The sequence below is a fragment of the Rhinolophus sinicus genome, linkage group LG07 (assembly GCF_036562045.2).
Source record: "Rhinolophus sinicus isolate RSC01 linkage group LG07, ASM3656204v1, whole genome shotgun sequence".
NCBI classification, from domain to species: domain Eukaryota; kingdom Metazoa; phylum Chordata; class Mammalia; order Chiroptera; family Rhinolophidae; genus Rhinolophus; species Rhinolophus sinicus.
The window spans coordinates 88,208,817-88,223,057 of NC_133757.1; the positions used below are offsets into that span (position 1 = coordinate 88,208,817).

Genomic DNA, 14,241 nt, shown 5'->3' on the forward strand with positions numbered 1-14,241 from the left:
ATGCTCTCTTGCTTCCTCCTTCCCCGAGGTCCCAGAACACCTGGGGAATAATCATTCCCTTCCTCAAATATGATTGGGAGCGGGGAGTGTGATGGGGGAAGGTAGCACCAGTGGATGTCAGACACCCCTGGGAGCTCCTATCAACAGTGTACCCAGCTATAGCCACACAGCCACCACCCCCTGCCCAGCAGGAAGGGCTGCCTTACCCAACTCCAGAAACTCAGAGGCTCAGATGCCGAGAGTCACTGACCTGAGAGTGCTATTCCCAGCTCCAAGAGGGGGTGCAGGAAAGAAGAGGTGCACCCCAGGCCTAGTGTCTCCCAGTCCTGGCTGAGACCCAACCTCTCTAGTCTACCCACGTCCTCGGCTCACCCAGGTGCCTGACCAGTCCAAATACTCCGACTTGAGAGCTGGGGCCACCTGAGGCCCTAAAGGTCAGCCAGGTCCTGCCCTGGGAAGGGTGATACCAAGGGCACCCCAGAGCCTGGAAGAGGCTTAAAAGGGGAAATGGTCAGGGACAGCTTAGATGGTCCCACCACTGCTGCCACCACAGGTCTGACAAGGAGCCTTCTGTCCAGTCCCGAGACCCCAGGGACTAGGGAGCAGGGCCCAGGACTCTGGGACAGTGCTTCTCAGACTTAAATGTGCAGACAAATCACCTCAGGTTCTGATTAAAAGGAAGATTCCGATTCACCAGGTCTGGGGTGGAGCTCGCGATTCTGAATTTCTAAAGAGCTCCTACTAGCTGCTGCTGCTGCTCTGAGTAGCAAGGGGCTAGGAGACTAGGGCCCAGGTCACGCTCCGTCCCTCGGAAAAGAGCAAGATGTGATTTGAATGAGACTTAGACTGTTTCTCCTTACTGTCATATTTTCTAATGAGCACGGGGCCTCACGGAGCCTACACATCTTGCCACCACCATCTTTTCTAGCTCAAAATTCTTGATCCCCAAGCTTTCTCCCAGAAATTCTCTCTCCTTCCTTCTTTCCTCCCTCCATCCCTCCCTCCCATCCTCCTTTCCTTCTTTTTTCCTTTTCACATGACCTGGGCTCTTTGGTGAAGAAAGAGAGAGGAGGCCCCAAAGTATGGATTATGCTTTATTTTCCCACTGGAGCAGAGTATAGGAACCTAAAATAGGGCAGAGGAGGGAAACAAAGCAGAGAACGGGGCCCAGGAGCTTGGCTCCCACCACTACTCCCAGCTTCCCCCAAGGAGGCCAGAGGGGCTCACAATTGCTGGGCTCCCCTCCCTGCTCCATCCTCCTCCCAGCTCCATCCCCCTCCCACCCTTACCCCTCCCCCAGCCTTTGTGACCTGGGTCCTCCAGGACTCCCCGCATCTCATAGATGGTTCACAGGAGGGCAGAGTAGCCCAGAGATGGTTGACTATTTCCTGGTTGGCAGTAAACAGCAGGGTGGGACAGGGTAGGGGACTGAGGGGCACCTCTTAAGCAAAAAGAGAGAAGATGAAGGACTAGTAGGGCAGGAACCAAGAGAGATTGCTGAGCCAGGTGCTCTGAGAAGCAGTCGGTGAAGCTTGTCCCTACTCCATATAATCGGGGGGGGGGGGGGTATGGGGGTATGTGCCCATGTAGCTGTCACTTCTACCTCAGCAAACAGTCCAGACATCAGTGTTCCCGGACTCTTCACAAGCCCTGGGATACAAATCCCTAGGCAAGGTAGATGCTAGGGGTTGCTGGGCCCCTCTGTCCAGCTGGAGTTGGGAAGCCAAGGTCTGGTCAGGTTGTCTCCTCCCAGCGTATGGGTCCTCCCCTCCTGGGGTTGCAGCCACCCAGCCAGAAAGACTGGATGCTGGAGATGAGAGATGGCGGTGATAAGAGCCAGGCCTGAGGAGGCAACCCTGTAGCTCCCTCCCCTCCACTGGGTTGTTTGGATCGAAGTTTCTCAAGCCCTGTTTGTTTGGGGTACCAGCTGCACCCACTTCCTAATTGTTCTGCTGCAGCACTGAGAGGGGAGCAGGCCAACCCGCAGCCTCCTGCTATGGCACAGGAAGGAGGGTGACAGGAGGGCATGGTCTGGCTGCTCCTGGATGACTCCAGCTCCCACGGAGGCTCCCCCTTTCTCCTACCTCCCTGCTGTTGGCGCTCAGACTCCAGGAGGGTAACAGACCAGCTCAGTTCTTACTCACAGACCTCAGCCCTAATCAGTCATCTCCGTCCTGGTCTCCTGCCAGGGGCCCGGAGATTCCTTCCCACACCCGCTCTTCCTAATCCCGTGGTCCAAGCTTTAGCCTTGCCAAAGGCTCTTTCCCAAATGTCCCCTCACCCTGGTTCTCCCCTCATGTTCAGCCCCTGACATACCCAACAGTGAAAGGTGCCTGGCAGAGGGAGTGTATTTCACTATGTGTGTGTGTATATATATGTGAGTGTGTGTGGTTGTGTGTGACTATGTGCATGTGTGTGTGTGACTGCATGTGAGTGTGTGTGGGAGCATGTGCATGTAGATGAGTGTCTGTGAGTGTGCATATGTGAGGGTCTGTGTGAGTGTTGCGAATGTGTGTAAGTGTATATATGTGAGGGTGTGTGTATGTGAGGATGTGTATGTGAGTGCATATGGTGTGAGTATGTATGTGAGTGTCTATGTGTGTATATGTGTGTGACAGCATGTGTGCGTGTGAGTATTGTGGGAGCTGTGTATGTGTGTGAATGTGTGTGAGTGTGTATGTGAGTAAGCTTGTTATAAGTGTGTATGAGCACGTGTGTGCGGCTATGTGGACATGGGGACATGTGAGCATGTATGAGTGTGCAGGAGCATGTGTGTGTACGTGTGTGAGCGTGGGGGCGGTGTGTAAGTGTGTATTTGTGAACACATGTGAGTACACGTGTTATAAGTGTGTACAGGTGACCATGAGTGTGAACATGATTGAATGTTGTGTGAGTGTGTGAACGTGTGTCTAGATGAGCGTGTGTGAGTGGAATGAGTGTGACTCACTGCTCTCCCCTTCTCTGCCTCTCATCCCTGCTGCCCCGGCCTCTCAGACCCAGAGGCCAGGGAGCTGCCGGCCTCTGTCTCCTTCCTGTCCTCTCCCTACAAGGAGCCCAGCTGGTCCTATCTCACCCCCTGCCACTCCCCAGCCTTCCCCCAAGTTTTGGAAAAGTCTTGCCACTGTTTTGCTTCTCTTGCTCCCATCACCAGGCAGTTTCTAGCCAAGTTTCCACGTGACTGCAGAACCAGCAACTTCCTACCTCCTCCCTCTCCCAGGACCCTCAGTCTGACCTTTCTGGCTGGACCCCACCCAATCCCCCCCTCCTCAGACAGCTCTCTCTCCTGACCCTCCTCTGGGCCACCAGCGTCTGTCAATCTCAGCTGGGAGAGTATCTCCGTGGGGTGGGAGGTGGAGAAAGGAGCAAGGAGCGAGAGGAGGAAGGAGGCCAGGCTCAGATGGTGTCATTAGGAGATATTAATGCCCCTCATCAAAGCATATTAATATACATTATGTGCCACACTCCACACACGCCGGGTGAGTGCAGACCCAGCGGGACGGGCCCCACATTCACAGCTGAGTAACCTCTGAGCCCACGGCACAGCCATTAGCCTCATGAGGTTGACCCTGCCAGGAGATTCCTTAGGCCCATCACAGCAACAGAGAGCTCACAGGATGAGTCCTGGCTGCTGTGCCCCTCCTTCCTCTGCTGAGCCCAGGGAAGGGGAGCCATCGTGACCTGTATGCTTGGACGGCACTGCGGGACTTTAGAATATTTCATTTCCTAATTTCATCTTCCCAACAACTGTGTGAGGAAACCAGGGCAGGTATCATTATCATTGCTGCTTGATAGGTATGGAAACTGAGACACTGGGAAATTGTCTTGCTCAAGGTCATGTAGCTAATCGGTAATGACACTGGACTGGAGCCCAGGTGGCCCTTAAGGATGGCTGTGTCAACAACTTAGTCCCTAATCAAGTGGGGCTGCTTTTAACGGGATTTCCCTAGCTCTCGCAGCTGCCAGAAATCAGACCAAAGCACAACTCCTTCCTCAGGGCAGGCCTCTGCCCTCCCCGGGTGGGGGGCTCTTGAGGGCCACTCAGCATAGTAGCAAAGGTTCTGGAAGGCGGGGTATCAGAGTGAACTACTTGTGTGAAGAGGCTGGCGGAATGCCCGCCGCATTTTAGGCAACCACAAGAGGTGGATCCCCTTTCTTGGTATACTGACCACTACTACATAAATCTTAAATTATTGGCTCCTAAGGAAGTTGAGCAGGCGGAAGGCTGAATGACCTGTTTGTCAGCCTTCAGCCTGGTGCTACAGCAGGGTGCAAAATGGGTTCTCCACTGTGTTTAAAATTACATAAGGTTTGCTCCGTTGTGTGTTTAAGAAGACAAGAACTAGTGTTTTAATAAGATCGTTATCCAAAATTGTTGAGATAAAAGGAGTTGGGGGAGCTAAAAATATAAGATTCGAGAGATCAGGGAAGTGTGCTTATGAAGAATACCCAATTCTCTGCAGGATTCCAGATAAATGAGGCATTCCAGCAAACTGTAGTTGATTCCAACTTTGGCTTTTGTTCTGTGTATCCAGAAATGGCAGTCTTTAGTCTAAACTGACATTGAAGCATAATAATTATACTTAGCTATCAACTCATGATACTTGCTCTCAACCTACCTTAACATTTCTTGTCCAGTTCTAAGTGGGACAGATTTAATAAGACCATACACTGTGTTCTTTATCCCTCTTTTCCTGCCCACCCTCCTCCTAAACCTACTTTGGAACCACAATCAGAGAATGGGTGACCTGTGACGGGAAAGGGTGAAAGAGGCGTGGGTCCACCATCTCCCGAGGTCCGAATCAGTCTCTGAGCTTCAGACACTGAAAGTAACTTGGGCAAGTTTCCCCAGGCAGGAGGTGAGATGGGAGTCCAGCCAGCGCAGGCCCCAGAGGGCACCAGGGGCTTGAAGCTGGCACCTGTGTGATGAGAAACTTTGGGACCCAAATGCAAAGAAGGGAGTCATGTGTTCTCAAGACAGTTATCTGTACGTGGACTGGCCCAGGGGATTCTTTTTCTTGATAGTTTTTTTTTCTTCTGTATTTTAATTTTGTTGTTGTTGTTGTTTACAATGAACACATGGTACTTTAATGACCTATAACAAAAAGTTATAGTTTGTAAAAGGGAGGCATTTGGGATCCCAGATTGACCTGCTCTGAGTGAGGCTATGGTGATGGGGTTCAGCTCCATCCAGCTCTGACTTCCCAAAGCCTAGCCCCACCCAGAACCTTTCCTGACCAGAGAGGCAGCTTCACCAGCCCCCTCTGATAACCCTCCTGGGACACAGTTGCTGAGAATTTGGAAAACAGAAAAAGTTCTTACCCAGGGTCTATAAGACCCTCAGTTTAGGTTGCTGATAGCTTTGATTCTCAGATATCAGAAGCATCGCCTACCGTTCAAGCCTAACCCCAGCCCTCATTTCCAACCTTATCTTGAGTTTCTTCCAAACCCACCTGTTCCTTTCAGATCTTGTTTACATATCTATATATTGTTTATTCCGTTTCCTCAACATAAGCTGCCCTTCCTCTCCCCTATCTTGTCCACTGGAAAACTGAAAAGCTCCAACGCATCCTTTCAAGCCCCAGAGAGAGTAGATAGCCTCCTTTCACAGCTTTCCCTGACCAGTCTCCCGAAGCAGTTACAACTTCCTACGCGCCTCTACATTTCCTATAGTCTTCAATGATTTAGGCCTATGGTAGAGTTATTTCTTTGTTGACTTATCTGTCCCACTAGACCATGAGCTCCTCAATACCATAAAGTATGTCTCATTCATATTTCTTTCTCCAACACAAGGCTTCTCATTCATTGGTTCATTTATCTATCCATCTCTTCAGCCGCCGTTCCTCGGGGCCAAGTCTCTGCTAGATGCTATCACATACACACAGGTGCAAGACAGCGTGACTTACTTGGGAACTGCATGCACTTCCATATGGCCTGCACAAAGGGCCTGGACAGCTTGTACTTTTAAAGCCACAGACAACCTTGGCCTTGGGGCATCTTGCCTCTTAACCCAGTGTCATGGAGAGCGGTGAAGCCCTGACTGAAGCCCCTCCCATCTGGGTAAGGATTATACTTACTCCAGGAAGCAGATCATTCCTCCTCAGCCACGCCCCACCCCACCCCATTTTGACATCTGGAGACCCAGGGAAGTAACTGACTCTAAATCTGAAGCCAAACTGGGAATCACAACCCATGGGTCTTACAGCCAGGCGGTGCCAAGATACCAGAATCTGCCAATCATCGACGGTGTATTCTAAACACAATATTCACATGCAGCCCCCAACGAAGGTGCCAGGAAGAGGCTTATCAGGTCTTTGATGTTGACACTTCTTGAGGGAAACTGGCACACGAATTAATTGACCATCCTACATCCTGGAGTCTAGAAGCTCCCAGGAGGGCTCAGGTCTGTGCCTCCTTCTCAGCACTTCCCACGACTCCATTCCACCCACCACAGTGGCCAGCCCTCCTTTCCCTGGCCCTCGGGCAAAAAAGCAGGCCATAGGATTAATTGATCACAGCCTTTTCCCATGGAGCAGGCACCAGTCTGGGGGCTGGGTCCTCTCCAGGCTGCTGTTAGGCCCCTGGGGCTCTCCAAGCCCAGGAGCTGTCAGTGCCTTCCATTCACCTAGCCCTTGTTAATTGCAGAACACACAGACTGCTGGGTAGCACTTTCCAATCTTGTGCCTTTTCCTGGCTCCTTTGCCACTTGGCAGCTTGCAGGCAGCTGTGCAAAACAGCAAGGAGCTTTCTCATTTTGGTGCCAGTGTCACAGAGCCTGGAACTGTTTCTATTTTTCCCTGTTTTTCCGTTCCTCCCCCCACCCCCACCCAAGTGCTCTGTTTTGCTCACTTCTCCCGCCTCTCTCCCGTATTTCCATGACATCTTTCTGTACCTCATCTTTCAAGTTCAGGATTCTTCTGATGCCCCCCACCCCAGAGATCAAAAAGTAAAACTGCTCACTCTGGGATTTGCAGCCAGGCAGGAGAAATGATTGAATCCTCCTGTCCAGATGGGAAGAGGTGGGTGAAGGGATTAAATCATCTCCCGCACGCTCCAGGAAATGTGCCGCTGACCCTCTACTTCAGGGGTCAGCAAGCCTGAGTACCTGGGGCCTTCAGGTGGGCGGCCAGTTGCCTGTGGGTAATTGAAGGGGGATGAGGAAACTGGGCCGGCCTCCCTGCTGGGACCAGCACTGAACCAGGCCCCTTCCCTACCCACCAGACCTCACATATCTGGCCCCTATGTCTCAAAGAGCCCTTACGTAAAGTAGTCCCCAGGTTTGGGGAGAGCAGAGGAGGGGTGTCTCTGGACCCTCTATTCCAGGGGTGTCCAAACTGCGGCCCGCGGGCCAACTGCGGCCCGCAATCCATTTTTTATTGGCCCGCAGCAAATTCCAAAAATATATTTAGTTTACTTAAATAAACCAGGTGAGGCAATAGGTACTTCACCTCGAGTGAGTGGCCCGGCTATTTGTGTATTTTACCGCATATGGCCCTTGGTGGAAAAGCGTTGAAAAAAGTTTGGACACCCCTGCTCTATTCTCAGATAACGTAGCTTTCTGGTTGTTCCCAAGGGGACAAGAAACAAAGGATAGAGGTGACTTCTATCTAGTTGGTTCATGTTTGTGGTTCTCCCAGGGCTTAATATATCAGGGACCAATTCTGTCAGGGAACTCGGGGACCTGGTCCTGGAGGACGGAAGAATCCAGATCTAGATGGCAGTAGTTTGGTCCTATCAGATGAGATCAGGAAACAGAGTCAGGAGGACAGACTTCTCCCCGTGGCGCTGAGGCCGGCTACCCATGACATTTTAGACATTTAGATGAGCTTCACTCATCTCCCCATTCATTCCATAAATGTCTATTGGACCCTCACTGTCTTAGCTTGGATTTCCCTAGAAGCAGAGCCTGAGACCTGAATTCCCACGCAAGTAGTTTATTTTCAAGGGGACACAAGGGAACACCAGTAAAGGAGTGGGTAAGACAGGATAAGGAAGGCATCCAGTCAAGGTTCATGTACAAATAAGTGCCACCCTGGGTACCTGGAGCCGGCGTGACATATACGGCTCAGTCATTCCCCTCAAAAGGCAAGGAGCTGAAGTAGTGATGCACCAGTTCTTAATCAGCCATTGGTTCAGAGCTGTTGCCAAGGGCTGTTAACACCTAGCACACGTGCCCTACTGCACAGGTGGTGGAGAGGCCAAGAGAAACAGGAAGTGGAGCCGGGGAGCACTGACGTGGCAAGGGTCAGAGGATAGGCTCGGGCACCGACCATGCCTACTTCCCCTTCTGTGTGCAAGGTATCTTATGGGCTACAGAGATAGGCAGGATGCAGTCACTGTCCTTGAGAAGCTTCTCTGGGTTTCTTTCAGTCAAATGGGGAGACCGATCTCTGCCCTTCCCATGCATGGGCTGCTGTGACATCCACCGGTTGAATAGTGCCCTGGAGAATAAACACTGAAAGCTCATTACCAGTGTAAGCTAATGATGGCAGGGCAGGTGCCCAGCTTCTAGCACTGTGCTCTTTACTTGACCTAAGACAAGTCAGTCAGAACAAGTCTGGTAAGACTGTCTGCATCGCCCTGGTCCAAGAATGGAGTTGCTTGACTGTCAGTCGAGCCCCAACCTTTCCTAAGCATCTCACGTGCCAGTTCCAAACTAGCTTGACAGAGAAGCAGGGGGTTCTGGGGTGAGAGAGAGCTGGAGAAGAAATCTCATGTTCTATAAACCCAGAAATTCCTCCAAAGTGTCCATCGAGTCGAGATCCTTCTCCGCAGTTGGAATAATTTGTGCCCATTCCTATGCCAGGCACTCATGCACATACCCCACATGCACACACACACACATTGGGGACCAACTTCTAAGGAAAAAAGAAGAGACTATTCTTATTAATCCTGGGCATTTAAGAGTCCTACTGATGAATGTTCTATGCGCTCTTCCCCTCTCCTGCTAGGAGGGTGATGGGTATCAGGCTCCCCATTTCCAAAGGATCCTGATAAGAAAAAAAGCTACCTTCCCAAGGTCCTCCAATCCCTGACACTTAGAAGGGCCGAGGATGTCGTCCCAAGCCCAGACACCTGGGGTGCTCCTGTCCTGATAGCCTGAAAAACCCACGCCGGTCTTCTCAATGTTCTTGAGGATCAGAAAGCAGACTATTTCTGTGCTGTTTGTAATTTCTATAATTATGTCCTTTTTTTAACGTTAGCATTTAGACAAGTTCCTTTTGAAAATGTCAATCTGTTTTACCTGTAGTAAGGGAAAGGAGGATATTTCTGTGCCCTGGGCCCATCTTAAAGTGGAGCCGCCTACCTGGGGGCTGGGGACAGGGGCTCCAGGTGAGACAGCAAGGTTTGGGGGTGCTCCCCGCAGCCCTTCCCCTCCTGCAGGCTCCCTTTCCAAAGCTCCTCTCTGCTCAGACTTGATAGGTGTGGGGTCTGTCCCTCAAATGTTGGGTTCATCACCTACCATCAGGGCACTTCCCTCAGTCCAGTCTCCATGGGAAGTACTAGAATGATAGATTCCCCCCCCTCCCCTCTAGAAACATCCCTGAATCTCATCCAGCCCCAGAGATGTCCAGCTTTCTAAGGTGATCTCAGGCTAAATGTGATACTGCAGCCCACAAAGATTCTTTAGGAGAGCTCATGTTTTCATACAGGGGGATGGGTGCTAACCATTTCCACCATGGCCCCAGCCCTCCAGGTAGTATCTGTGTATTTTAATAATGGTTTTTGAAAGAGAGAGAGAGAGAGAGAGAGAGAGAGAGAGAGAGAGGAAGGAAGGAAGGAAGGAAGGAAGGAAGGAAGGAAGGAAGGAAGGAAGGAAGGAAGGAAGGAAGAGAAAGAAGCCTCCTAGAGAAGTGAAGGGATTGTTACAATGTCATAGAAAAAGCACAGGACAGCTCTGAGAGTCCAAAGCCATAGTGGGTCTCAGAGGTCAAAGGGTCTGAGGCCTGTTTCTCCTAGAAGATTCTGGGTTTCTCCCTCTTGCTCCTGTGGCTCTGGACGAGTAGTATGACCTCTTTGGGGGCTCAACTTTCTCACCCTTTGAATTTGGTTTCCTAAGGCCCCTCCCAAGTATTGATTCTATGGTAGAAATTTTAGGCTCCCTAGGACAGACCAATGAGGGGAGGTTTATGGCCAAAGGGAGCTTAGCCAATGCTCAACCCGATGAGAGTAAATACCAGCCACCCTGACCACATGCCAGTGGGGGCCCCTTTACCCCCGGTCCTTCCTCCGAAGCCTTCCTTCCCTGCTCTTCCAGCAAAGACCAGTGCCTGTCCATATGACAAGCTCCAGAGAGATCCAAAAGCCTCTGAAGGCCAGGGATGCCCTCTGCTCACAGCCCCCCAGCAGCTGCCTGGGCGGAGCTCAGGGGCAGCGGGCCCAGGGAAGGCCACAGGAAAGGCCATTGGCTTCACACAATGAATCCCAGGGTCTGCCTGTGTCTTTGCCAAGCTGGCCCCAGCTGATGAGAAAAGACTCCCCAGAGGGAAAGGGAGGGGAAGAGAGCCTTCCCACCCTGATCAAGGCTACAGATCAGACTTTCCACACTGCTCTGCACACACCAACTCCCTGACCTTAGGGGCCCAGCCTCCACCCTCACCCCCTCCCACACCACACAGAGGAGGGAGGCCTGTTTATCACTCTGGGTGGGACCCAAGCCTGTGGGGAATTGAAAAGAAACAGCCAGTTTAGGTTGCTATTGTTTTGTTTAAACAAACCGCTGGCTGGGCTGACTGGGAAAGGAATGAGGGGGAGGCTGGGAGTTCAGAGCTGGCTGGGCCGGGCCAGGCTTCCCTGGGCTCAACCACCTTCTCTCAATCTTGTTAGGGTGGCCAGAGAGCTACTTTGGGAGAGTGGCAGCTAGTCCTTCAGGCTCTCAGCAACTCTCCTTGGGGAGATGGGGATCGAGGAGCCCCAACCCCTTCCCTTCATCCTGGCATCCCAGCATCTCAGCCCCTGGCCACACCTAAGCACCTATGCCTCATGCCAGCACTTGATAAGGCAAAGCTGCTAATGGGGGAGTGGGGGCCCTGAGCTGAGAGAGGGCCAAAGCAGAGCCGGAGTGTGTTCTGCTGTGTCTGAGGGATTGAATTTGAAGGCTGCCTGAATGCCCCTGAGCAGACAGGACCCAGTGAGAGAGGGTGGAAGGATGTCAAAAGACAGAGATCTCACTTGTGTGGGGTAAAGAAAGCAAAGTAGGAAGGGGCCCAAGGTGGAAGGGTCCCTCCCTCTATAGTCTCGGCTCCTTACCCTAACCAGACCCAAAGGAGGCCCAAAGTGAGAGTAGTTGGTGGGCAAGTTGCAGCCTTAAAGGGGAGGAGGTGGCAGGGAGGGATTTCTAGAATGGGAGGTGGGGCTTTAGTTTTGTTAAAAAGTAAACCGTAGGAGGGGTTGGGTTACCCAACTGACTTTGAGATTTTTCCAGAGAACTGAGATGAAATCTCACGCTTCCCCTCAATACCCCTACCACTCTACCCTGTTCCCTCATCACCACCCCAGCACCCCCACCCCCCACCATCCTGAGCACCCCCATACTCCCCACCACCCTGAGCACCCCCATTCCCCCACCACCTCCTGGAGTACCTCTGCGAGGGGACGAGCAAGGGCTGTACCAGGAAGGGCCTGGTGGAAAGGTGGCCAGGGCACAGTTAGGTGTTGGCAGAATCAATGAAGAGCCACTCTAATCACCATCATTAAGGCTATAAAACCCCACTCCTAGGGGCCACAGGGCTAACTAGCATGGCCTGGGGCCCCAAGCTGTGGCACGGACTCAGGGGCCCAGCTCCAGTCCCTTTCATCTAAGCATCTCCCAGTCCTGCGCAAACATTAATTAGCACCCGCCCCCACGATCGCCTCATTATCCCCCAGACACTGAGTGGAGGGGAGAAGGGAGGGGAAGGAAGAGAAGGAGGAAAACTGAGGCTGTCCCAGCAGCCAAAGAATCTTCCCCAGTGGGTGGGGCAGGGGGTCGGGGGCTGAGGCTGGGGAAGAAGCTGCCTCAGAATCAGGCTTCCTTCTCCCTTTCCTGGCCTTTCTGGCTGTTCAGACGGCCATTGGCCTAATGTTCCGAAGGCCCCAATGAGCCTGAGAGGAAGGGCTGGCTGAGCAATCCTCTGAGGATTGTCAGCCCCTGCCTCAGATCTGACCGGACCCCACAGGCTGAGAGTTGTGCCCTGTGCCTAGTCTGGGGGCTTGGATGGCGGAAGTGGGGCAGCCTCTCAGGAAGAGTCCTCTCAGGCCTCTCCAGAGTTCAGGAGTCTACCCCTTGCCACCAGGCCACTCTCAGCAATGTCTGTGTCCTCTCTCCCTGGGTCCCGAGGCACCATTCCAAACCCCAAGGCCCGTTCTGGGAGCATCTGCCAGGAGCAGCCATGCATCTTCCTCCCTCCCCAATACCCCTCACTCAGAGAGAGTTAGAACTCAGCAGAGCCCGCGGGTGATGGTGTGGCCTTCTGCTGCTGACCCAGCAGTGACCCTCTCCCGTCTCTTGTTTCAGGGCATTGACTTGAAGAAAGGGAAGATACTGGGCCGGGAGTTATCAGGTGAGTAAGACCCTGCAGCGCCCCCCAGCCAGAATGATAACAATACAATTTCATGTTGCCGTTTCACAGTATGCAAAGCACTGATCCAAGAGTTTACGGTCTGCTCTGATTTAATCTTCTCAACTGCCTTTTAAGATCGCTGCCATCAATATCTCTATTTTAAAGAGAATGAAATGGAGGTGCAGACCCCCCTGCCCTGTGTCACACAGCTCGTAAGGGACGGAGCCAGCATGAATGCAGGAGTCTGCAGGAGAGAACCCGTGTCCCCTCTCCTGGCGGGGATGGGTGGTGTCATTCCCTTCCCCCTGCCCACCTCTCTCCATTTCCGCTCCCAGTTCCAGGATGTGGTTGCATGTGGCTACATAGACCTCCCTCTTCTCTGATGCTCTCTTCTTCCCACCTCATCCTTGCCACCAGCACCCCCTCTCTCCCTCCCGGATCCCAGCAGCAGAGCAGGCTTTCCACTCAACTTACAGGGGATGTTCAGGGGGTGAGCTGGCCTCTGGCACAGGGCTGAGCAAAATCGCCAACCTAACCTCATGGTTCCATAAATCACCGCAGGTGAGGCACCTGATAGGCCTGGATTCAAACCCCAGCTGTACCATCTACTGTCCGCCTGGCTTAATCTCTCAGAGCCACAGTTTCCTCATCCAAAAAGTGGCAATAGCCCCACCTTATTGCCAAGTTGTGAAGACGATTAAGATGTCACAAGGGAAGCAGTCCGCCGGGGCCTGGCCCCAAGCAGTGGCCCAACCTGTGTCTCCTCTTTTCCTCCTTACGCCTGTGGTCCCTACTTTCCGAGGGGGGATTCTTCAGGAAAGCTTGCTAGTGAAAGGGATTCAGCCTCCATCTCCCCTGAGGATAATTCCCAGCTGCACAAAACCAGTGATTTCCAACTCCAGCCTTATCCACATAGAACCACGGTCACCAGTGTCTGGCAGCACAGGATACACCCACCCGCAAGTGCACTCGCCACCTCCACACCCACCAACCTTGCTGAAAGCTGGCCCGGCCATATATGCCCTCTACACACCACGCACACAAAGAGACCCTCCGGCGCACACCTATGGTCAGAAGGCTTTCTCAGTGCTGGCCGTGTTTGTGGAAAAAAAACGCTGATTTACACACATACTGACAGAGAACCTCCAAGAAAGCCTCCGAGCACATGCATACCAACGCTTCCAACACCTGTGCCTGCCCCCTTGGAGACCCCAAGTCACACAAACTCACGTGGCTCTTGGCACCCCCTGTGCTGTTCTCACTCTGAACATACGCACACACGCACACACACACACACACACACACACACACACATATCTGGATGCAATCCAAACACTCGGGGAGAGAATCGTCAGGAATCCCCTGGCTGTAGGCACACTGGAGGCCCCGGGGCCGGAAGTGCACCATGAGGCACACGCCCAAAGCTCCAGGCAGCAAGTGGCTCTTGTCTAGTGATCAGAAGAGGAAGGCGACTATAAAGTACCAATACTCCCTCCCACTAGCATCCTCATTGCACACATTCCGTCCACCCCCAGGAAGGTTCTTGGCTCCCTGGAGAGGGAGATGAAGAGAGGGAGGCGAGGTGAGAGAGGCAGAGCACTCCTGGAGGGAGGCCCAGCTGGAATGGCCCAGACTGGCCTGCAAAACCCCAGGGCCCTGCATAGACTGGGGGAAGAATAGGGAGGTCTCCACCCCGCTTTTC

At 52.7% G+C, this 14,241-nt stretch overlaps 1 protein-coding gene across 3 annotated transcripts in view; it reads left to right on the forward strand.

The window, feature by feature from the left end:
• PEBP4 (phosphatidylethanolamine binding protein 4) overlaps positions 1–14,241 on the forward strand; it is a 207,335-nt gene that overhangs the window by 181,113 nt on the left and 11,981 nt on the right. For all 3 annotated transcript variants that reach the window (XM_074338233.1, XM_019714030.2, XM_074338232.1), the window contains one exon: positions 12,494–12,539. In XM_074338233.1, the coding sequence (XP_074194334.1) occupies positions 12,494–12,539 (46 nt within the window). The remainder of the gene's footprint in view (positions 1–12,493; positions 12,540–14,241) is intronic.